This window comes from Callithrix jacchus, chromosome 15, assembly GCF_049354715.1.
Source record: "Callithrix jacchus isolate 240 chromosome 15, calJac240_pri, whole genome shotgun sequence".
Taxonomy (NCBI): Eukaryota; Metazoa; Chordata; class Mammalia; order Primates; family Cebidae; genus Callithrix; species Callithrix jacchus.
The window spans coordinates 66,184,144-66,209,575 of record NC_133516.1 but is presented as its reverse complement, the minus strand read 5'-3'; the positions used below and the strand labels follow the sequence as shown (position 1 = coordinate 66,209,575).

General features: G+C 46.1%; 1 protein-coding gene across 13 annotated transcripts in view; it reads left to right on the top strand.

The window, feature by feature from the left end:
- Positions 1-21,526, top strand: part of SRGAP3 (SLIT-ROBO Rho GTPase activating protein 3) — a 267,844-nt gene extending 246,318 nt beyond the window's left edge. For 10 of the 13 annotated variants that reach the window (XM_035276174.3, XM_035276173.3, XM_035276172.3 and 7 more), the window contains 4 exons: positions 7,738-7,918; positions 9,208-9,357; positions 11,419-11,746; positions 16,307-21,526. In XM_035276174.3, coding sequence (XP_035132065.1) covers positions 7,738-7,918; positions 9,208-9,357; positions 11,419-11,746; positions 16,307-16,720 — 1,073 coding nt within the window. In that variant the 3' untranslated portion in view covers positions 16,721-21,526. The remainder of the gene's footprint in view (positions 1-7,737; positions 7,919-9,207; positions 9,358-11,418; positions 11,747-16,306) is intronic. The other 3 variants (XM_078351588.1, XM_078351587.1, XM_054245912.2) reach the window with 1 other exon arrangement.
- Positions 21,527-25,432: the final 3,906 nt, after the last annotated feature.

Below are 25,432 nucleotides of genomic sequence, written 5' to 3'. Positions count from 1 at the left end.
TTTTATAATTTTCTCTACTGTTTTTCTATTTTCTGTTTTATTAATTTCTAATCTAGTCTTTATTATTTCCTCCCTTCTGCTTGCTTTAGGTTTAGTTTGCATTTTTTTCCAGTGTCTTAAGGTGGAAGTTTAGGTTATTGAGGTGGTTTTTTACCCCTAATATAGGCATTCACAGCCATACATTTCCTTCTAAGCACTTCTTTAGCCCCATCCTCTAAGTTTTGGTATGTTATATCTTCATTTTCATTCATCTCAAAAATTTTCTAATTTCTCTTTTGATTTTGTCTTTAATCATTAGTTATTTGGCAATATGCTGTATAATTTTTGCCTATTTGTCAGTTTCCCAAATTTTTTCCTGCTATTGATTCCTACTTTAGAAAAAACTCCTTCTGTTGAAGAAACCAATAATTTTATCCTACTGTGACAGAAGAACACATTTTGTATTATTTGTATCATTTTGAATTATTGAGGTTTGTTTTATGGACTAGCGTAAAGCATACCCAAGAGAATGTTCCATGTGCAATTAAAAAGAATGTATAGTCTCTTGTCGGGTGGTGTGTTCTGTAGATGCCTGTTAGGTCTAGTTGGTTTATAGTGTTGTTTAAGTCTTCTAGTTCCTCTTTGATCTTCTGTCTAGTTGTTCTGTTCATTATTGAGAGTAGGATATTGAAGTCTCCAACAATTATTTCTGAATTGTCTATTTCTTTCTTTTTTTGTCAATTTTTGCTTCATGTATTTTTCTGCTCTTTTATTAAATGTATTTTGTTTATACTTTTTTAATCTTGATAGATCAAAATTTTTATCATTATGAAATGCTGCTGTTTATCTCTAGCAATATTTTTAGTTTTAAAGTCTATTTTGTCGATATTAGTATAGTCATTCTAGCTTTCCTGTGTCTCCAGTTTCCATAATGTATTGTTTCCATCCTTTCACTTTCACTATAATTATATCTTTGAATCTAAAGTGTGTCTTTTGTAGACAGCATACAGTTAAATTATGTTATTTCATCTAGTCTTATAATCTCTGCATTTTAATTGGATTGTTTAATCCATTTGCATTTAATATAATTGTTTATATAGTTGGATTTATGTTCGCCATTTTACTTTTTGTTTTCTACATGTCTCGTATTTTTTTTGTTCCTCTATTCCTTCTTTCTTGCTTTCTTTTGCATATTTTCTAATATAGTGTTCGGTGAATATTTTCTAATATAGTATTTAAATTTCTTTAATGATTTTGTACCATATTTTTGAGTTAATTTTAAAGGTTTTATTTTTGATGGATAGATAATTGGACATATTTATTGGATACAATGTGATATTGTAATACATGCATACATTATGTAATCATTAAATCTGGGTAAGCAGTATATTCATCACCTTATAAATTTATTGTTCCTTTGTGCTGTGAACACTTCAAATCTCCTCTCTTCCAGCTATTTTGAAATGTGTAATAAATTATTGTTCGCCATAGTTGTCCTACTGTAAAATAGAAAACCAGAACTTATTTATCCTATCTAACTCTAGCACTGTGCCTGCTGAACAATCTTGCCCCTTCTCCCCTCACCTCCCTTCTTAGTTTCTGACAACCAGTATTCTGATCTTACTATTTTTGAGTTGTTTTCAGTAGTTTCTCTAAGCTTTACCATATACATCTTATTCGAATGAGCTTCTATTTATACTAGCTTAATTTCAGTGATATATGGAAATGTTACTCTGTGGTATGACAGTGGTTTTGGTAGGGTTCCCTTTCCCTGAGATGATAGTGGTTTTGGTAGAGTCCTCTTTCCCTGATTCTTTATAGCTGTTAATTTCCACTAATTGCTGGATGGTTGCTATTCTTTCAACAGTGCTCTTGGTCCTAAATTGCTCTACAAATTAATCCATTCAAATTCTGTCCACTTTGTAGGGATGGTTTCTGAAGTCAGTGTTTTGTATTTGTTCTGATCCTAGGAGTACTTCTCCTGGCTGTCTTATTCCCTGGTTCTCCTCTGCTAACTATCTGGCTTATAGTCTATCTTCTATGTTCATTAAATTCATGAACCATCACTGGATTGCCCTTCAACACAACCTCCATTGTTCTTAAGAATACCCTTAGGCTTGAACTTCTCCAAGCTCTGTTGCAACTGAAGTTAGTTCCTCTGGGACAAAATTAGGAGCCATCTGTTTTACAGGATGCTTCTCCCCTATGGAAAAATCTCTGAGCCAAGACTCTGGGGCTGGGGATGGAGACAATGGCATCTTCTGAGTGACGACCCCATTGAGCACTTTGTGGAGGGGCAGCCAGAGATCCTCTTAACTTACCTCTCCTGCCATGTAACCACCACCTCACAAGCTGGGGTAAGGGTAAGAGAACCTCCACAGTGTCAGTGGTGCCATGTCCAAAGTACAGCCACCATTCCATGAGTAGGGGTTGTGTGGAAGAATGAAGCCCTGTTCTCTCCACTCCACTCACTTGGGAATTAGCCTCAGCAACAGGTAGCTGGGAGCAGGATGAGAATCACTGAACTCCTCCTCCTTCCAAGAAGAAAGCCCTGTGACTAGAAGGTGGTAAAGGGAGAGGAATCCCTGTGTTCTTGGCTGCACTAGTCTGGATTGGAGCCTCCATCTCCCTTAGCTTGGAGCAGGAGTAGAGGGAAGGAGCAGTCTTGGTTCAAGTACCAGAGATTTTCACTTTTCTTATTAAATTTTTATAGATTTTCTTGAATAGATGTTTCTTCATTTGCTTTTTGCCCTTAGGACCATTTCCAAGGGCTTGAAATATTTTTTTTCCTTTTTATATTTTTTCTTGAGTTTCCCTGGGGAACTCTTCATCCTATCATCCCAGAAGAATCTCACTCCTTTACTTTGAAATCAAATCTAAATCCCAATATCAGCTGGTACCTCCACTGAATGCAAAGAAAGAACCCAAGGTCATGAGTGAGAAGGGGAGAAAAGAGGGACCCTGTATACAGACCCTGGCTTATGCCATTACTCTCATTACAGGGAGGATGAGGGAGAAGAGAAGGTACACCCACATTCCCAACCTTTGACACAGTGACTTGGCCTCTAGTAAACTGGTTGCATGAGATTAGTGTTCTCTCTTCTGGGGATTAAGTAGGGGATGGGGTGGGCAGGGGGACATGAAGTGGTATTGAGAGGAATGGAGCCATCCCCTCTTTCATGCAGGCAGGGTTCATGACCTGTAAAAGAATTCTCTGGAATGACATGGCTAGAGAGAGGAATTTGAGCTTCCTATTGAATGACGGGTAGAGAAGGATAAATGTCCAATCTTCAGATTCTGAAATAAAAGCAAAGCTTCAACATGTCTTTTCAGCTCCAGAAAAGCCCATGTCTAGTCCATGCTAGTTCAGAGGCTGGACCAGTGTAGCAGCCTTTGAACCACTGCTGCCTCTAGCCTCTCCCCTCCAATCCTTCCACTGCTCTGCTTTGCCACTGGAGTGATTATCCTGAAGTGTGACTCTAGCCAGGCCCCTACTGAGACAGTCTCAACTTCTCCTCTAAGCTCAAGGGCTGCCCTGTTCGTCTCTTCCCTCACTATAGAGCCCATGGGGTCCTTACCTGGTACAATTAACCTGTCAACACACAGGAGTTGAATTGCATCAAACATAGAGCATTGTATATCTATATAGTCACATTTACACTATACAGATGCAAAGACCTTGTGGCAGAAATAAGATTAGCACAATTCAGAAACACCTAGAAGCTTCTATTAATGATGTCTGGGACCTGGGCTCGGATGTTAGCTCATCGCTATATCTACTGGTGTGACCCAACCTAGGCCCATCATTCAACCCAGTTTCAGTTTCCTCATCTGAAATGAGGGTAGTGCCTCAAATGTTGTTACGGGATGAATGTGATAATGAGGGTAGAACAGGTGGCACCAGTAAAAGCTTAATTTGTTTATGCAAGCAATAAATATGTATTGAGTGCCTGTTTGTCCCAGGGTTTGTTCTAGGAGTCAGAATCAGTAGGAAAGAAAAGAAACACACACACACACACACACACGCACACACACACACACACCACAAACACATAAATATACACATCAAAAGAAGTACAAAAGCCCTGTAACAGGAAGATACTTGTCATGTTTTAAAAGCATCACGAAGGCTCTGTAGCTGGGGGTGGTGGCTCACATCTGTAATCCCAGAACTTTGGGAGGCCAAGGCAGGAGGATCACTCAAGTCCAGAATTTCGAGACCAGCATGGGCAACATAGTGAGAACTCCACTGCTACAAAAAAATTTTAAAAATCAGCTGGGCATGGTGGTATGTGCCTGTGGTCCCAGCTACTCAGGAGGTGGGAGAATTGCTTGATCTCAGGAGGTTCAGGCTGCAGTGAGTCATGATTGTACCACTGTACTCTAGCCTGGGTGACAGAAAAAAGAAAAAAGAAAGCTCTATGAATATTTATGCTGAAGTGTTTAGAGATAAAGTATACTCATGTTTGTAACTTAATTCAAAATTCATTTAAAAATAAGATGGTTAGTTGGAAGGGTGGGTAGATATCCGATAAATCTTGCGTAATAAAATGTGCATAGTAGAATTTAGTGGTGTTCCATGCATGTTCACTGTGAAATTCTTTCAATTTTACTTTGTGTTTGAAAAATGTCATACTAGGATGTTGGAGGAAAAACATCAGGAAGGTTAGTGAGGCAAGAGCAGATTGAGCTAGTGAGGGAGAAAGAGAGACAGAGAAGATGAGGTCTCAGAGGTCTCTGCGACTGAGATCCTGGAGGGCCTTATGAACAGTGGGAAGACTCGGGGGTTTTGTTCTAAGCTCCATGGGAAGCCTTCGAAGGATTTTGAACAGGGGAGTTTCATGATCTGATTTGTTATTGTAAAGGACCCTCTAGGCTTCTGTGGGGAGAAGCGGCTCTATCTAACAAATCTGAAAGTGAAAAGGGTGGCATGGGAGGTGGCAAGCCATGGTCAGATCCAGGAGACAGTCTGCAGAAGTCACTAATGGATGAGGTGTGCAGAGCATGTCAGGGCATTGGCCTGGGTGAGCAGGTAGAGAGCAGTTCTTTTTCCTGAAATGGGGAAGATAAGGGAATGAAATAAGTTTGGGTAGCAGAGTGTGGGAGAGTGATGAGGGGGAGAAACACGTATTCTGTTTCAGGCATGAGAAGCCCAAATAACAGACTTAGTAATCAACGGGAGTGTTATTACTGTTTCCACGACACATACTTATGTAACGTCATTTGCAAACACACGTGCTTTCTCTGAGCTGGAGATTCTGCCCTGTCCTTCCTATTTTCTTTCCCTCACATTTTCTACTCCCCCTGCTGCCCCACTCTTTCAACTTCAGACTACTATTCAGTGACTGCTAGAGGCTCTGGTGATGGTAAAGGCAGAAATGAGGAACCGGAGGCAGCCCCTCTAAAGCCCTCTGAGCATCAGAAAACCTCTGCTTAGGTCAGCGCCTTTCTCAGTGTGAGAAATCTGGGTCAGAGGAAGTCTCTGGGTGAAACCAGGAGCACACAGCTCTCTGGGCTCAGCTCCTGCCCTTGCAGACCCTCTGGCCTTCCTGACTCTTGAAGTGAGGCAGGCAGATGGGCTCCCAGGCAGTTCTAGCACATGGTTGAATGTGAGATTCAAAGATGCTGCAGAGAGAAGGATCAAGATCTCTTTGTTTTACTGAGAATGTGACTCTGAGTCAAGATCTGAACTAATTTGACCCATTTAGTGGTGCTGTCGTTTCCCCACTTCCTTCCCTCCTTCCTTCTCTCATCACCTAGGTTAGAATAGCATTTAAGGACATTTGTCAGGTAGCCAGCCGAGGAAACTGACTTGACTGTTGGAGGCCTACTCCCTGTAGAAGGCTGCCTCAGTCACTAAAAGCTAAATATATCCCAAAGCCACTGCATCTCATAGGGCCCCAAGCACAGTCTTCTCAGGCCAGTTGCTTCCAGAGGGGAGCCCTGGTGCATGTGTGTGGCAGAGAGTGATGGAGAGTGAACCATGCAGTTTCCTCCTCCTGCTCTTTGACTTTCCATGCTACCCGTGGCCCTTAGAAGTGCACCAGCCTTTGGTAACAACATGTGCACAACTCTTATAGACTACAATGTGCCAGACACTGTTGCAAGCAAGATACTGTTAATGTATATTAACTCATTTAATCCTTCTAATAACTCTGTAAGATAGGTTCTGTTATTACCATTTCCATTTAACAGATGAGGAAACTGAAGCTTAGAAAGAAAAACGAAGTATCCCAAGGTCACACAACTAGAAAGTGATAAAGCCAAATGTTCTGAGCTTAACTATGTGATGGACAGGTGGATGAATAAATTGATGAAGACAAGATTGTCTGCAATGAATGGAGCAGATAGAGAGCCCCAAAAAAGCTCAGTATGGGGAAGTTATCTGCAGGCTAGAGAGAGCAGGGGTTGCTTTTGTTACTCTTTTGTTCTATTAAAATAAAAAAAAGAATTATAAAGTTAAACATCGTTATGTTTACTTTAAAATATTAAAACATTAATACCTATATAAAATCAGTTTTCTGCCACATATGGACACTTCTTAGAGTAGAAACTATAACACAGGCGGAATAAATTATATAAGCACAATCCTCTACTCCCCACAAAGTCTTCCACAAATATCATTAGCTGTATGGTTTTAGGCAAACCAGTTAAATTCTGTGCAGTTTACATGTCTTCTCTGGAGCCATCCCATAGGCCAAATCCATTAATAATTATAATCACAGTCATGATAGCTGCTGTCAACTGAGTACCTGATGAATATCTGTACTAAACTAGGCGCTTTTGTATAAGAACTTTGTTTGTTTGTTTTGAGACAGGGTCTTGCTCTGTCACCAAGGCTGGAATACAGTGGCATGATCATGGTTTACTGTAGCCTCAACCTCCCGGGCTCAAGTGATCCTCCTGCCTCACTCCCTAGAGTAGCTGACACCACAGGCACATGCCACCATGCCCAGCTAATCAAAACAAAAATGTCTGGAGATGAGGTCTCACTATGTTGCCCAGGCTGGTCTCAAACTCCTGGACTCAAGTGTCCTCCAGCCTCAGCCTCCCAAAGTGTTGGGCTTATAGGCATGAACCACCGTGCCCAGCCTCTCTTCTTCTTCTTATAAAGACACCAGCCCTAGGATTATGCCCCCACCATTAGGACCTCATTTAATTTTAATCACTTCATTTACATTAATTAAAGGCTCTATCTTAAATACAGTCACATTGGGGTGAGGGCTTCAACATATAGATTTGGGGGAGACACAACTCAGTCCTTAACAATGAGCTTTGAAGAGTCTGGGTATCTTTAAAAATCCTGTATCCAATTTTGCACAGATGAGAGTCTGCATGCACAATGTGGACTCAAACGATGAAAAATGACTAAAAGTATTATAAATGACAAGAAAAGGGCTCATAGAAACATAGAAATATTAATAGAACTTGTGTTAAGGGGTAGAAGAAAAAGAAAATTCTATAATGTTGTCTTAATGAGCATTAAAAAGTGGAGAACAAGAAGGGCAGTGGAAAATGAGGGTGTCAGCCCTCTCCTTACATTTGGAAAGGTTTGATGGTTTGCCTGAGGTCGCAGAGCAGAGAATGGATCTGAGTCTAGGACCCCAGGATCCCAAGCCCCAGCCCACCAGGCGTTCTGTCCATGTTCTCATCAGCTGTGCTGTCTGTCGTTTCCCAAAGAAGCCAGGGCCATCTGATTGAGGTTCCTGAGCTGCCCCTCTGCTGACTCGGATGTTCTTTCCCTTGCTTTCCTTCCAGAAGTGGAGCAGATTGAGGCAATCGCCAAGTTTGACTACATGGGGCGGTCCCCACGTGAGCTGTCCTTCAAGAAAGGGGCCTCGCTGCTCCTGTACCACCGCGCCTCAGAGGACTGGTGGGAGGGCCGGCACAATGGCGTGGATGGACTCATCCCCCATCAGTACATAGTTGTACAGGACATGTGAGTGGAGTCGGGGCTTCTGTGAAAAATGCTGAAATAGACTAGTGATATCTGGAATGGGCACCATAGGGGAGTGCTAACTTGTATGCCAGCGATTTGCTCTCCTTGATACCATATGCTTGATCTTCTGTAAGAATGGGTAATATCTAACTTCCCTTTAAATGGTGATCCACTTAACAGATACACAAATTGCTCCTCCTTCTGAGTACACAGAGACAGTTTTGGGTGACCCTGGCCTGCATCCTGATGCAGCTGACAGCCCCAGGGTGACCATCACCCACCATGGCTTTCAGTATCCAGGGGTTCCTTCCATGCACCTTCACCTTCTAGGCTTCCCCTGCCTACTGTTCTATACTCCAGAGGCAGCTCTTTTAGGAGATGGGCAGAAACAACCATGCCCTTGTTTCTGATTAATAGGTTACTATTTTTTAAAAAATAATTTCAGGGGTTAACAAAAAAGAGCCCTGTGTCCCAAATGCCTAGTCTTACCACAGAAAGTCTGCACTTTCCATTCATTTGAAAGCCATGGAAGATTCCAGTGCACATATTCCCCGGGAGCTCTGGTCAGGCTCAGCAGAACAGACGTACCCTATTTGCAGCCACCAAGCTAAGCCTCAAGGTTAAGGGATCAAAAACCCACATTTTGATGGGAGAGAGGAGGTCTCAGCCAGAGAAAAGGCTAGGGCCAAGCAGACTGCCAGAGGAATGCCATAGTGGAGGGCCCTTGGCAGCCTCCTGATGTCCTCAGACCTCTGAGGCCAGGGTCAAGTCACGACAGCAGAGGAACATGGAAGGAGCATGGCAGGGCACCCCAGCAAGCTTATGAGCCACCTCACAATGGCCCAAGCCCTGAGTGGGGAGGTAAGGGGCAGAGGCAGCTTCTTCCTCCCTTGCTTAGCCCCAAGCCATTTCCCACAGAGTCACACAGAGACTCAGCACTCAGCCCTCGGTGCTAGGCCTGCGGACTCCATCCCCACATTTCTCCAACACACCCTGCAGTATTTAGCTTGTCTTAGCCTGGAGCTGCCTGGGAATGAACCTAGAAGAGAAAAAAGGAGGAGGTAGGTGTGGGACAGAAGAGGGTCCCTGCTGCAGAAACTGAATAGGAGTGTTGCAATGGACATGTGTGGTGGGAAGGCACCCAGTGGGCAGTGGCTCAGCAAGTGCTATGGGCACAATGTAACCATAAGGTGTGTTAATTCGGCCCCTCAGACACATATCAGGGAGCCTTGTATATGCTGGGTTCTCCAGGGGAAGGCACCTCCAATTCACGTCTGTCTTCTCCCCAGGGATGATGCCTTCTCCGACAGCCTGAGCCAGAAGGCTGACAGCGAGGCTAGCAGTGGGCCACTGCTGGATGACAAGGCCTCTTCCAAAAACGACCTCCAGTCCCCCACGGAGCACATCTCGGATTACGGCTTTGGGGGGGTGATGGGCCGGTAGGAAACAGGGATTCATTTTTTTTCCTCCTAGTGCTAAGCCTGCTCATGTCTGATTTGGGAGAAGCACAAGGGCAGGGAGAAGAGAAGGAGGCTACTGCAGCACCCTGTTCCCCACAAATGTGACGGGCACACTGGGCAGGCTGGCTGGCATTGGCCCAAGAAGGCCAGGCATAAAACCATCCAGCCTGCCTTGCAGGGAGGAAGAGGAGGAGGAAAGACATGTGTTGGGAACTCAGTGCTTTTCTATTGAAAATAATGTGTGAGAGAGAGATACAAATTGGCAAGTATTTTTCCTATCTCTCTCCAGTTCCTGCACCTCCTTCCAGCTTTCTGTTATAGACCTGAGTTGTTATATTTAAAAATGTAAAGCTCACATATTCCCTGAAATGCACTACATAAACAGAAAACTCACACCTACTCATGTGTTGAAGGAAATTGACAGTCGACTCCACCTACTTATTTGGTGGGAGCAGTATTGCCAATTTCTTCACTCCCTATGTGTGGGCCAGGCTGTGTCACGTGACCTTTCTACCAGACTAGGAGGTGTGCACATTATTCTGAGAACAGGTATAATCCAAAGTATTTGGTTATTTAAAAAAAATTAATGAGGAAATAAGAAATGCAAAGCAAAACTGACAGTTTCTCACTGCCTTTTTAGTCACACTCTCAAAATGTCATATTCCATGTTTTTTTCAGTGGAGGGGTCATGTGATCAACCCACACATGTGGGGATTTGCAGATAGACCCCCCAAAAAATATCATTCACAATGGGAACACACAGTTTATGAATTTATTTCAGCAAAAGTCCTGACTCTCTGCAAATTCTACTCAGTTCAGCAGGTAGCTCTGGGCACTATGGTAGAATTGGGAAGGGCAGGGAAGTGGAAGGCTGGGATAGGTAGACAAAAAAGTTATGGCCCTCTGACTTCTTGGAGGGCCTTGGCATATCTTCTGCCTCTCTTTTCCTCTCCCTCATCCTTCCCTTGCCTCCTTGTTCTTTCTTTCTACATACTGCTTCCTCTCCAGTACCTATGCTTTGGTCCTGTTGGGGCACCCACAAACACTGCTTAGCTTGGCTGGTGGCACTAGGATAATCACTGCTGGTCCCTGGTCATAATCCATTCCCAACACGTGGTCCCTCTCCATCCCTGCTCACCACTTCTAGCCTCCCCTCCCTTCAGACTCTTTGGTGACCTCTGTAGGATGCAGCAAAATCTCCTGTGTATAGAACCTCTTATCTTCGAGGTGCTTTTAAACCCACCTGAAGCAAAGGTAAAGGGTGGGCAAAGGATCCTACTTACACCCACTTAACAGATTAATAAAGTGGGATTGAGAGAGGACACAGGAAAGCATGCGGCAGACACAGAGCAAGAACTCACCCTCCTGAAACACACCCTACTCCCCTTTTCCCTGCAGCAGAGCCTCCCTGAGTTGAGAAAGGTATTCAAATGCACAAAAGGGCTGTCCAGCCATGCAGTGTTTACTTTTGAATGACTAGTTTTCCAAGATCCAAAAAAGCCTCATAAAACCAGCCCTCTTCTGGGGAGATTAGGGGTTGGGTGGCAATGTCAGAGTGTCCTTAGTTCCCAGAGGACCCCTCCTGTGCTTGAAGGGTGCTGGTTACTTTGGTACAGTCAAGCCTCAAAGCTTCAGACCAGTTAGGAGCCCCTCAGAATCATGGAAATGTCTGAACTGTTTGAGAGGGTATCATGAGCCCAATTAACCATCACCAAAGCATTTCCAGGGTTGGAATCCTGTAGGCCTTGACTTAGCATGTGGACCAGATACATCTTGCTATTGGCAGCACTGCTACCTGTGGCCTGGAAGCACTGTGCTCCAGATGCCTTTGTGTTTGCACATTAGACCTCCCACTGCTGGTGAGCTGTGTGCTGGGCCAGGCCTTTCATTGCAGAATTGTGGGGTCTGGCTGAATGAGGCTTTACTGTACCTGCTCCTTAGAATAGCATGTAGTATGTGGCATGGGGTTGGCTCACCCATTCTGAGACTTGCCAGGTTTGACCTCTACCCCATGCCCTTCGCCCCCTGGCTCCTTTGCAGAGTGCGGTTACGATCTGATGGAGCGGCCATCCCCAGACGCCGAAGTGGGGGCGACACACACAGCCCACCCCGGGGCCTGGGCCCCAGCATAGACACGCCACCCCGGGCTGCTGCCTGCCCCAGCAGCCCCCACAAAATCCCCCTCAACCGGGGGAGGATCGAGAGCCCTGAGAAGCGGAGGATGGCGACGTTCGGGAGCGCTGGCAGCATCAACTACCCTGACAAGAAGGCGCTCTCTGAAGGGCACTCGATGAGGTCGACCTGCGGTTCCACCAGGCACAGCAGCCTAGGGGACCACAAGTCCCTGGAAGCTGAGGCCCTGGCAGAAGTAAGGGCAAGCGGGAAGTCAGGCTGGGCAGCCAAGAGCCCCACAGGGCCGTGGGGTGGGAATCTGTGGAGCGGGGAGTCACCTTGGCCTTTATGCCAGGCTCACTGCTAAGCCAGAGAACAGGAGAATGAGTGGCTTCCCTATCCTGTACTAGGCTTCCCTTGAGAATGGAGACTGGTTGGGAGTAGCCACTGCTAGGGTTCCTATAGAGGCTGAACAGCCCCAGTGTCCAGGGCTGGAGAGGGCATTGGCCACATTCTGGGGTTGAGGTAATGGCAGGTCACTACACAGAATGATATGTTTCAGTTATTCATTCATTTACTCATTCATTCATTTCTCTGTTCATTCATCTATTCATTCATTGACAAATATTGATTGAACATCTATTGTTTGGCCGTCACCATGGTAGCCACCAACAGTACAGTGAAGACCTAAAATGGACTCAGGCCCTGCCCACATGGAGCTTACAGTTTAGAGAAGAAAGAGATACCAACCAATACACACACACAGCTGTGAAATAGTGGTTGCGTCCTTTAAGGAGTAGTCCACAGTATTTTGAGAGCCTAAAATATGAGGATTGCACGTAGGCAGAGAGAGACTTCTCTGGGAAGAACTTGACCAGAGACCCAAAGGGTAAGCAGAGCTAAACAGCTGAAGCTGCAAGAGAAGAATGTTCCAGGTTCTTCTCAAGTGCTTAGTTTTTTGTTTGTTTGTTTTGGTTTTGTTTTGTTTTGTTGTATTTGGATGAAAAATCCATATGATTTTTACATTTGCCAAATGAATAGAACTGTGATTGGTTTAACAATTTGCATGGCTGGTTTCATGTGTTTTTGACAGTTCTATCACATTTTGTAAAGTTTCCCTCTTTTTTTGTCTCTGGAATTTGGTGTGGGGGCCCATTATGTACCCTCTGCCTAGTGTTCTCTCCCACATAAGGTAGCAGAGACAATCAGAACCTTCTGGTCTGTGAGAATTCTGTGGAGAGTGACCTTTTGCATCCCTGTTCAAAAGCAGAAGGAGGAAAGGTGGGGAGCTGTGAGCTGTGTTCTAGAGGAGGCCAGGCAGAGTGTCCAGGAATACTCAACACAGAAACAGCTCACATAGCAATGAGTACTCCTGTTCACACCAGCAGGCTCTAGCTTGGCCCCATGCTCACTCCCAAGTGGTCCCGGAAGATCACTGCCTTTCAAGGAGGCATGCCAGCTGCTAGTTCACCCATACTTGTGGGAACATCACCCTAGCACCCACCATCATCTGGAAACTCTACCAGTCTAGAAAGTTCTACCAATTATGATAGGGGATGAGCTGCCCGAGGCCTGTCCCAGGGCTCTTTACATAAAGAATGAAATGCAGTCTAGAGCACTGTTTCTGAAAGTAGGTCTCACAGCAGAGTAGTTCCACAGGATGCCAGGGGGTGCATAGGGAATACATGTTCTGTGGTCAGCAAGGTTTGTGGAATGCTGCTCTGACAGAGTTGAGTGGCTTATCTGTAAGACCCTTATAAAACCTTTAAAGGAGGCATCCCCAACCCCCAGGCCATGGATGGGTCTGTGGCCTGTTAGGAACCAGGCTGCGCAACAGGAGGTGAGTGGGGTTCACCAGCATTATTGTCTGAGCTCTGAGTCCTGTCAGATCAGCGGTGGCATTAGATTCTCATAGGCCGGGAACCCTATTGTGAACTGTGCATGCGAGGGATTTAGGTTGTACACTCCTTAAGAGAATCTAATGCCTGATCTGAAGTGGAACAGTTTCATCCCGAAACCATCCTCCTAACCCCTGTCTGGAAAAATTGTCTTCCACGAAAATGGTCCCTAGTGCCAAAAAGTCTGGGGACTGCTGCTTTAAAAGATGTGCATTGTGAATCTCCACAAAAGAAAACAGGGCATGCCCCATATCCCAGACTTCTTTGACCTTTATTCATGGAGGATTTTGCAAGACCAGCTCCCAGAAAGCACGTGGGGACTGCTGCATGTGTTCTCAGTTTGCCAAGGGATCTGCACCCTCTCTACTTTGACAGCAGCCATCCAAGAGCCCCTTTCACCAACAGAGGTCAAATGAGGAATTGTGGTAAATGATATGTAAATAGCTCACTGCCAATGGAGAGCTTCCAGCCTCAGCACTGGCTCTAATGAGCCCTTGACTTTGCTCGTTGCAAAGGGGTGTGGCAGCTGAAGCATCTCAAGTAGTAGGTGGAGTGACCTAAAATTCTCTGGTCTCAAAATGTCCTGTAGGATTTAGATTTGAACCCACTTAAAGAGGCTGCTTGAGGAACTTGCAACACGGCCATCAAAAGTGGGAAGATCAAATTGGGGAGGAGATGAAAAGCAATCGCAGTCCCTACTCTGTCCTGCAGGGACTCTCTGCAGCTCCGCTCTGGAGACTCACAGCATTACCTCTCGGACTAATGCAAGGCTGAAGCCTAAACAACTCAGCTGATCTTTCTCTGAGCTTTCTGTCTTTCTGTTCACTCTGCTGGGGTAGAGTAGTGGTGGTGGAGGGTCGGGGGAGGAGGATAGTGGTGGAATGGCAATAATTACATTTTATTTATTAAAGTTTTACCTTGCAGCTCATGCTGGACTAGAGCAAATAGAGAGTAGTGAGGTCAGTAAGGGGCTTCCTTCAAGCAGAGTGGATGATGACAGGGCAGCTCGGCTGCAGGAAAGCAGGCTGTGTCACTGCAGGGCTGGCAGAAAGCAGAGATGGGGAGAGGTCTGCCTTCCCTCCCTTCCTGCAGAAAATTGCTCCGACAGCGCCTCCTTTTGGATAAGGCACAAAAGACCTTTCTTAGAGTTGCTGGTGTTCTGGGGCAAGGGATGAAACATTCCGGAGAAGCATACAAGCTAATATTAGCCATTAGCCAGACGTCCATAGTCCCCTAACAAAAAGGATAGGCTGTGACAATGAGGGAGGCAAGAGCTTGGGGCCCTGACCCAAGCCAGATCGAAGTCTACCTTGGGGCCTAGGGCAGGCAAGAAGCTGCCTGCAGACAGGAGAAGGAGAGAATGTAAAAGACCACGGTGGAGAAAGGGGCCGGCCCCAGGATTTCTAGGCTCCCACTCCATCCATTTCAACAGACTCATATGTATTTTTTTAGGATTTGCAATAAAGCAAGCCTGTCTTAACAGTCATCATTGCTACATGAGGTCATGCATAGCACCTACTAGTGGTGGTTTAGGCAATATCTGTCACGATGCCCTCAATGGCCAAGCCAGCTGGGCTCTGACCTGGCTGAGCCAGAGCAGGTCCTCTCATGTCTGTCGGATGTGGAGGCATCCCTGTCAACAGTCATGGGAACCCACAGGGTTCTTGGGCTAGAAGCATTTTGAAAACCACCGTCTGGCAGTTTGCAAAGCTTCATCACATCCATTATCTCAGCCCATCTTCTCAGTAAACTTCTGGGAGTGTAATAGGTGAACAAAATATGGTATGGAATGATCAAGACTTGCTCAGGGTCACACAGCCAGCAACTGGCCACAGTCTTTTTACTCAAAATTCTGGGGCCCTGTGCCCTGTCCATGGGCTCCTGGCTAAATGCTGCCTTCTAGCTACTGCACCATCTTGAACATGAGGGGATGGGAGCTGAGGGAAGCTGGCATGGTGAGCTCGGGCTGCCATGGGTGGATGGGGGGGGGTCTCTCTCTCTCTCTCTGAGTCCTTCGGAGTGCTCTCCTCCTGATGAACTCTCAGATATCATAACATCCTCAGGAATTATGTAGGCAGAAGGAGATTTTTCTTGCCTGTTAAAATTGCCACTTTTTTAAAAAACAAAATTTTCTGATTATAATACAGAGAAGAGAGTAGCAGTCCCTCTATTCTGGGATGAGCACTGTGAACATTCTGGTACATAATCTCCAAGTAATTTTTTGTGAGCAAGGATTAAAAAAAATACTGAACTGCCTGGGTTCAGACTTGGGCTATGCTGTTACTTAGCTGTGTGACCTGGGGCAAATTATTAACCAGTCTGAGCTTCAGTTTCCTCACGTGTGATATGAGCATAAAGGTGGATCCTACCTTAGAAATGTGAGAATTAAATGAATTATTAGGGGACAGGGTTTGGATTGGTGCTCAGTGTTAGCTCTTATTGCTACTATTGTCATTTTTAGTTTTGAGTGCTTACTCTGTGTCAGGGGTCAGGCCAGGCTTTTCACAGGGACTGTATCGTTTAATGCACTTACCAACTCCCTGAGGTCCATATTATAATTATCTGCTGTTTGCAAATGAGGATTCTGGAGGCTCAGAGGGGTGAGGGAACTTGCATAAGGTCACGTAGCAAGGAAGTGACAAGGCTAGGATTTGAATCTGTGTCTGTCTGACTCCAGGGCCTGCCCTCTTTATCAGTAGTCTGACCTGCCCTTATTAAATCTATTTCCTGTGCAAGGCAGTATGCAGGGGATAGCCACATTGGTTCTCATGTGTTATAAGACACCCTGAGGACTTAATCTCCATCCCTGCTGCGAGGCTTCTGGGGAACCTCCCTAAGAAGGGAAGCTGCTTAACAGACAGGAAGGACCTGGCTCCAGGCCTCCAGACGCTGCTGACCCCAGCTCCCTCTGTCCCCAGGACATCGAGAAGACCATGAGCACAGCTCTGCACGAGTTGCGGGAACTCGAGAGGCAGAACACGGTCAAGCAGGCGCCAGATGTGGTGCTGGACACCCTGGAGCCCCTGAAGAATCCCCCAGGCCCCATCAGCTCGGAGCCCGCCAGTCCCCTTCACACCATCGTCATCCGCGACCCTGATGCCGCCATGCGCCGCAGCAGCAGCTCCTCCACCGAGATGATGACCACCTTCAAGCCAGCCCTGTCCGCCCGCCTGGCGGGCGCCCAGCTGCGCCCACCCCCCATGCGGCCCGTGCGGCCGGTGGTCCAGCACCGGTCCAGCAGCAGCAGCAGCTCAGGCGTGGGCAGCCCAGCCGTGACGCCCACCGAGAAGATGTTCCCCAACAGCTCAGCGGACAAGTCAGGCACCATGTGACCTGCAGGATGGGCCACCCTGTCATGGCCCACTGTGGCTCGCCACGGCCCAGGGTGGCCTCGGTGGCTTCCACGTGCTTCCCAGTGACCCTGGCCTTGGAGGGCAGAGGTCAGCCTGGGAGGATGTGTCTGTGCAGAGCTGAGGTAGGCGCTGGCTGCAGTTCACGTCCAGCCGTGGGAATCCCACAGACCTCTCGCGTGTCCGCAGACGTCCAGAGGAGTGCCGGAACTCCGGCAGCCCCAACCACAGCATCTCCTAACATCGAGGTGACATGCGACGTGGCTTCTCCCGCATATCGTCACTGGAAACTTCCTCTCTCGACATTCTGTCTACATACCTATATGTGTGTGTATATCGATGTGTGCATATATACACATGTATATGTATGTATGTGTCTGTAGGTGTGTGTATATATATATATATTTATGCATCTATATACATATACTAGATCTGGACACACACATACTAAGTGTATATAGTATCTCCTTTTTCTTTTTATGAAACTTAGATTTACCTCAGACCCATGCCACCAAACATCTCCCACTGAGTTATTTGGTGGGATTTGCAGGGACTTTTCTGGGAGAACTTAGAGGCCCATAGTAACTGCGAATGAAGCAATATATCACTAACCTGCAGAAAAACACAAACAAAAACAGTCTCCCACTGTCTCCAGAAGTCGTGGCCTTCCAGAACAGTCTGCCCCTCAAGGAAGGGTGGGGCAGGCAGTACCCCTAAGCAGGCTGCTCCCAGAGGTGGGGAACCCTTCATAGAAAATCCCCACCCCTGTCCACCCCAGAGACCCTGCCCTTCCACCCGGAGGCCAAAGGCCAACTGTATCCCCGAAGGCACGGGAGAAAGTTGGCGAGAAGACCCCTGACCACCACATCCTTGTGTTTGTGTGTAGAGGCAGGGGATAGTGAGAACCTCAGCCCCATTGTAGCACAGTATTACATGTGGTTGGGAAAAAGGGAAAAATAAAAATACAGTGGTGTGAAATACTTCAAAACCTAGAAACGCTGTAGGAATAAATCTGTGGTAACTATAGAGGTTTAACTTATATCATTTTCAAAATATTTAATTTTTTCTTTTCCTGGTTCTACTAATTATACTGTGTCAGATTTGGAACTAAACAGGCAAGGAGGCTTTGAGTCACATCGTTTTCATTTTAAATCAGGCTGTGACGCACTATGGCTGGTGCCGTCTTGCATGAAACGCATGAGCCGTGAGCGCCCAGTTCAGACTGGGGCCAGGGAGGGACAGTCCTTGGCACTTTCTGTCCTAAAGGACACTGTCAGTTGAGTTAAAACAAGTGGCATAGCTTCCCTTCCCTTCCCCTTCACCCACTCCCTCCAGAACATTTAGCGTAGATGAAAATGTGGTGATAGGAATGGGTGCATGATCTTCGTGTGTGACAGCAAGGCCTTTGCCTCTTGGCTGAGCGAAGCCCTTCTGGGTCGCTCTCCTTTGATTTCTTTGTACCTCCTCTTCTGATCAGTTCCAGTGATGAGCTGTTTCTGGATAATGAAATGGCACAGGGTGAATCTGTGTGTCCTGTGGGCCACTGTTACCCCCTCCTGCCAGACCCAGAGGCTCTTCCCTATTCTTCCCAAGCTTCCTCTCTCTCTCGGCCACTGAAGTTTGGAATCAAAAGGCCCAGAGTCTGAGTCCCAGCCCTGAGCACTTAGGAGCCTTGTGACTTAGGGTTTGGCATTCCACCTCATTGAGCCTGGCTTTTCTGCTCATAAAATAGGATAATAAAGGTAAAATGGCAGTGAGCAAGCTGTGTACACTGGAAAGCACTAAATCAATACAATGCTCTTGTGATTATCATTAGTAAGGTAAGTGTTAAGATGAGAACCCTCCAGCCCTTCTTTTTGAAACCTCTTAATGGCATTTCAGAAGTGAGCAGTGGAATTTTCCTACCATCTTAATAAGAGCCCTGGATTCCATCATTAGCCATTCTACCTTGTCTGAAGGACTGGACTTGTCACCCCACAGTGAAAAGGAGCATCAGGAAAGGAACAAAGAAAGGATCTCAGGGAGAGGCCAGTGTCAAACTTGACTTCCCTTGTTTGGCCTAGAATGAACCCTTCTCTTTAACTCCTGGATACGAAAGGCCCTCTGCCTTGGAGCACAGAAAGATATTGCCATTTTACCGCTTCAGAGAGTAAGGCCTTGGGCTGTGCTTTGACCTGCCCAAGATTTGACAACTGGCTAAGAGCAGAGGCTGTGTCAGGCTCTTAAAGTCATGTGTTTGCATGCTCGACGCTATGCTAGCCAGTCAGGACACAAGACTTCTGATTTCTACCAGATCCTAAATCCAGTAGCCTCCCAGGCAAAATATAGCAATCTCTGCCACAGCTATCAGATGAAAGGCAACAATCGGAGTAGACAAATCTGTTGCCTGATATACATAACACCAATCAGACCATGTGGATTTTTCTCTGAATTGACTGCTTTTGTTTTTTTCTTACTGAAAATGGATCTGCCTTTCACTGAATTTTCTGAAGGCAGAGGCTTAGCTGTTTTCTTCAAGCACCTATTTTTTTTCCATTGGGAAATGGCTGATGAGTTCACATTTAGGGATGCGCACACACAGATGGCAGACGTCTCCCCACTCATCCAGGCCCAAATCTGAGCCCTGATGCAGCCCAAGTGGGAAAATACTTCCCCGCCCCCTCCCCTGTTCCCATTTCCTCATCTGGCACTATGCATGTCTCAGTCACCCTCCACAGCACTCAGTCCCATCAACGTTCACTGAACATTGGCTTTCTCTTTCTGACTCCTGCCTGTTTTAGTCCACTATATATTGCTGTATTTGCTTAAATGCTGGAAAGTAACTGTTAAAATGTGAAATTGTAATTTTTAAAAAGGCTACAATTAAATTTTAGCCAATGCCACTCACCAAATCTTTGCACCTAGTAGATAGATCAATGTAAAAACAAATACCAGAAACCTAACTGTACAGTGCGTGTGGGGGAAATGTAGTAACCTAGTTAGTAGTCTTCAATATAACCAGTTGTACAAGGGGAAGTGGTGTGTACCTACTTGTTCATCACCATTATTGAAAACCGTACTGATCAGTTAGTTGATAACGGGCATTTTTAATTTTTATTTTTTTGCTTCATGGAATGATTTCTTAACCTTCGACTTATCCTGAGGTCAAGCCTTTTGTCTTTACGTATATCTGATGTTCAGTCTATTTTAGGTATGAACCAGCAAGTTCATTTAAAACTGACCAAAGACAATTAATTCCTGGTCTAGTTTCCTGGGCCTCATGGCCCAGCTGCCGCTAAAGAGCTTTCTGGATAAAATTGAGAACAAGCTGTGCTTCCTACCCCACTCGCCCTGTCCCCTTTTATTCCCTTTTCCTCTTAAAGAGCTGCTCTGAGCTGTGGGATTCTACGAAAAATTCTTGCCTTTCCTTGTTTCAGTGCTAACGATTTCTCACCTTGAAGCGCCTTTTGAACCCCGGACAGAATGCACAACTGGAGGGAATTGTGGGCTTGGGAATTAGACTTGGGAGTCTTTTCTCTGAAGTCACCAGGCAAGGGGTCAGGAGAGAAATGGATTCCCAAGGGATGAAAGGTTTCTATTCAATGAAGAAATCTGAGTGGGAAGAGACACAGGGAAACTGAGCCATATTTTGGCTATCGGCTGGAACCAGCAGTTCAGAGATCTGCCTTATAAACACTTAAAACTGGTTTGTGGTACACAAAGGGGAGCCAGGTGGGAAGGGGCCTTTACGTGGGGCTTTCTTCTCTGCTGGAGTCCCTTGGAGTGCCTTGTTGGGTATATTTCTTTGTTGTTCAGGAGGCACGCATGCGGAGGACTTCTCATGACCTGGTCGTGATGTGGCACTCAGTGCATGTACACAGCTAATGGAAAAACACAAGGACTCGCGTAACGGTTCTTCCTCTCAGTCTTTCTATTTCTAACTGTTCACGCATCCAGATGGTTCCACAGTAGAGCAAATGCCTCATTCTCCTGAGAAACCTGGAAAGAAGAGTGGCTGGCTCACAACCATGGGGGTGGCCCCTGATGGGCTGGGAGTGGGGGTGGTGGCAGGGAGGAAAGGCAGAAAGGGGTGAGTTGAGGTGTTGCTGAGCTGATTTTCTGCTGTGCAGAGCTAATGCTGACGTTTCATGTCAACTTCCCCGGTTCTCTGGGGTCTCCTCTCCTCTGAGCAGCCACATAGAACATTCCCCACATATCCAGAGCTGCCCAGAGGAGCTGAGAGAAAGGACTTTACTGTCAGGTCCAAGCCCTCCTGGCATTCCTGAGATTGATCTGCCAGTGTCCCACTGTCCCTCTGGGTCTGGCCATGTGGCCATTGCTGCCCCCTTGTTGACACCTCCTTTCTGTGTGAACTGTCCCCAGCAAATAACAAAGCTGTTCCTTGAACTAGAACAACCAGAGTGCACTTTTCCTTCCTTAGACGGAAGTAGATCTTGGCTAGGGTTTCTGCCCAGGCCCTTGTTCCCGGCAGTGTGACTGTTTACATGGTTTGGCAATAGGTTTGATTCTGATTGCTTCAGAGTGGCTGGTCTATTTCGTTTCCTTTGGTTTCCTTCCTCCCCAAATTGTGACAGGAAAAACAAACCAAAACCACCCTAGGAAATTGCTGGTTGCCTGTCCCCACGTGATGATAAATGTTTCCCTCTTCTGGATATCGTTTCTCTACCTTACGACCAAACGCCCGTCCTATAGAGTGTCTGATTGGATCCTCTGTCGCGTATTCTGATGGTGCCTGCTGGTTTGACGTGGAGCTATCCTGTGAAATAAAACAGCTTAACTTTTCTCAAACATGCTCCAGTGGTTTTTGAAAGGGTGAGGTGCCATGTCAGAGGTGGAGAGGTCCTGGGAAGAGTCCCCATCTTCCAGTCCACACTGTCTGCCTGCTTCCCTGAGGAACCACCTTTGAAATGTCCATTAGCTCAGATCCAACAAGGTGAAGGTCAAGGTTGCAAAAAGGACTGCTTCCACTGTAGAACTAACTGAAGAAGGTAACTGTAGGATGACTGCTGGGGAAATGCGGTTTGGAAATGTCAAAGCAAAGGCAAGTTGGGAGTAGTAGCTGTCATCTGCAGAAAGTGTCTTCAGAAGTTTAGGATAAAGTATCAGAGGTCACTGGGTACTAACACACCAAGGCACATGCAACATTTTGATGTTCATTGTCTACAAACTTCATACAGCCTCTTGGACTTTTGTTTTTAGTGGTGTGTGTTTGTGAACTGTTTATTGACCACTTATTTCTGTCCCAGCCACTAGATTAAACCCTTTACCTATATTTTCTCATTGAATTCTCAATCCACCATTGAAGGTAAGTATCATTATTATACTCTGTCCTGCAGATGAGGAAACTGAGGCTCCAAGAGGCTAAACAGTTTGCCCAAGGTTAAGCTAGGAAGTGGAGAAGACAGAATTTGAATTCAGTCTGCCTAACTCCAAAGCCATGCTCTTTATAAGTTTGTCATACTGTCTCTCATTTGAGCATTGTACTCATTACAGCAGGATTAGGGGCAGGATTTCATGATGAAGGTTGCTTGCTGCTTGCTGCAGTCAAGGAATACTCTAGGACCTGTCCTTTCCAATGAAACCTCTGCTGGATCTTCATGCAAGGGTCTCATTCCCACCGAAAACACTCATCACTCAGTGTTGGTCTCTTGCTAATTCCACACTCCTCTGCTATGAAACTGTCTTAGTCTATTTTCTGTTGCTGTAACAGAATAGCACAGACAGGGTAATTTATAAAGAAAAACAGTTTATTTGACTCATGGTTCTGGAGGCTGGAAAGTCCAAGAGTATGACAGTAGCATCTGGCTAGCGTCATCTCATGGTGGAAGGCAGAAGGGCAAAAGAGACCATATGAGGAGGCAGACTCTTTTGTAACCTTCTCTCACGATAAAAATCCTACTCCTGTGCAATGACGTTAATCGATTCATGAGGGTGAAACCTCATGAACCAGTTACCTCTTATTAGGTGCCCTCTCCCAACACTGTTGCATTGGGTATTAACTTTCCAACACATATATTTGGGAGACACATCCAAACCACTAACCTTCTAAGAGGCTAAAGTTTGAATGTGTTCCATAATCTGTTTACTTGCTCATAGCAACAGTATACATTTGAAAGCTTCAAATCAGGAGCCTTTCATTCATTCAACAAACATGTATGAAGCACCTTTTTACGTAACTTGCCCCAAGTTAGCTGCTGGGGGCACAAATGGATAAGCCCCAGTTCCTACCCTCAAGTTGTATACAGTCTAATTGCACAAAATGATCACTCTAGAATTCTAAGACTGACTTTGACTCAGTGCTTAATAGAACAGTGTCTCTTAACCCACAGGGGCACGAAAGGAAGATTTTAGCTGCTTAACTATTTTGTCATCCACGAAGCACAGTCCATTACTGGATTGTCCATTTTCTGGTCACATCTGTTTAGGAGCTTTTTGTTTGCAAATGAAAAACTATTCAATCCCAACAGCCCTAAGCAAAAGAGAATGTATTGGCTCACATGCGGAAACTGCAGACTAGGAATGGCTTCAAACCCGGGATGATGTGAGGAAGTGAGTATTGTCTCTGGAGTGCAGTTCTCTTCTTTCACGTTGGCTCTGCTCTGCTCTCTGGGTTAACTTTATGCTTGCACAACTTGTCTGATATTTTGTGGTTGCCCAGTGGCTGCTGAAGCTTCACTACCTGCACCTCCTCAGCTTCAGTAGTCTTGGGTCTGATTTTCACTGACCAGAATTAAGCCACAGGTTTATCCCAAAGGCAGACCAAGGGGATGGAATAGACAAATGGCCTAAGAAACCATTTTCAAGGGTGGTGTCAACCCCACCAAGACTTTGCATCAGGGAAGAATACAAGTTGCCCAAAGGAGATTGTGGGGCTGCCCGTGAAAAATAATAAATGGTGATGGTTTTCAGTCTGTCAGTTTTAGGGTCGTTAGCTATGCAGCAATAGCTAACTGATACACTCAAAAAATGCTCATGCAAATATGCTAAAATTTTGTCCTTGTCCTTTGACTCTTGGTTAACTTCACAATAATAAAGTTAATATCCATCAAGTGCATACTGTATGTTGACACATTGCCAGGCACTTCACATGCCTTGCCTCATTGAATCCTTACAAACAACTTGTGGAGGCAGATACTGCTAGCATCCCTGGTTAATGAATGAGAAGACTGACCCTAAGGGAGCTTAAGTGCAGGGACTTTAAGCTCTTTCAGGCCAGCCAGGATTCTTTGGCCCCCAAATGCCTGGCTGCAGGGAGGTCTGAGTCACCAGCCTGAGGGCTTACCTAGTGCCTTGGCTGAAGGCTGCAGAAGCACACATGGGGGAGGGTAACCACCTCCACCACACACCCTCTGCTTTCTAAAGGAAGATCCCTTGATGGCCACATTTGGTATTGTGCTACCCCATCCCCTGGCTCCATGGGATTGCGCCAAGGATGGAAGCTGATGCAATAGCAGTTGATAGTAGATTGGTTAGTAACCATGGCCCTTGGCAAAGCTGGGCCTGCAGATGACCTTTCTTGGGAAGCTTGACCCGAAGTAACAAAATGACAGGCCCTGTTAGTGGGACGAGTAGAAGATGAGAGGCCACAATGACAAGGAGGTCGGAGGCAGAGAAGTGGCCCTTCTGTACCATATGGAGGCTAAATCACTACGGACGAGACTCTGTGAGCACAATGACAAAGCCAATGGGCAAAGCCAATAGTGGGGCTCAAAGGCTTCAAGAGTGAAGCTATCCAGTTCCCAGAGGGAGCCAGAACCACCAGTTGGGCACCTGCCCCAGTGCCTGTTCCTCACTGGGAGACCTTACATTCAACCCCTCCTTACTTGGTGTAACTTGAGTGGGATTTCTGTTTATTTTAATTAAAAGGAAAAAGGGGCTCACGCCTGTAATTCCAGCACTTTGGGAGGCTGAGGCAGGGGTATCATTTGAGGTCCGGAGTTTGAGACCACTCTAGTCAGCGTGGAGAAACCCTGTCTTTACAAAAAACAGAAAACTTAGCCAGGTGTGGTGGTGCATGCCTGTAGTCCCAGCTACTTAGGAGGCTGAGGCAGGAGAATTGCTTGAACCCAGTGGGTAGAGGTTGCAGTGAGCTGAAATTGCACGACTGTACTCCAGCCTGGGTGACAGAGCAAAACTCTGTCTTTAAAAAAAAAGGGAAAAAGTGGACAGAATGATAATAGCCAACCTGTTTGAGCACTCACTGTGTTCTAAGCCCCTTCACATATAAAGGCCAACTCATTAGTGCTCTCAACCACCCTTTGAAGCAGGTATAGTTACTCCGGCTTAACCTATGAGGAAATAGTGCAGAGGCCAAGTAACTTGCCACGAGACACACCACTCAGGCATCACGGAGCTGAAGTTGAGAACTAGGCAGTGTCACTCTGGAGCTGGATCTTCAGTCTCTCTCTTAGGCCTGAGGATGAGGCAGCACACTGGGTGTGGTCTGAAACAGAGAGCTCCACCGAACTGGGAGTGTTTGACCCAAGATACCACACCCAGAGGGGCCTTATGCCCCCTTGGCATGGGGGATGCTGTGGTGGGGTGGGTGGTCACTGGCTGCTCACACAGCCCCCAGTGAAGGAGCAAGGATGGATACAAGGTGCCACCAGGCCATCCTGTCCCAGGCTGCAGCCAAGGCTCAGGCCCTGCCTCTAACACAAGTGAGCATTTTATGTTGGGAAATTCCCTAGAGAA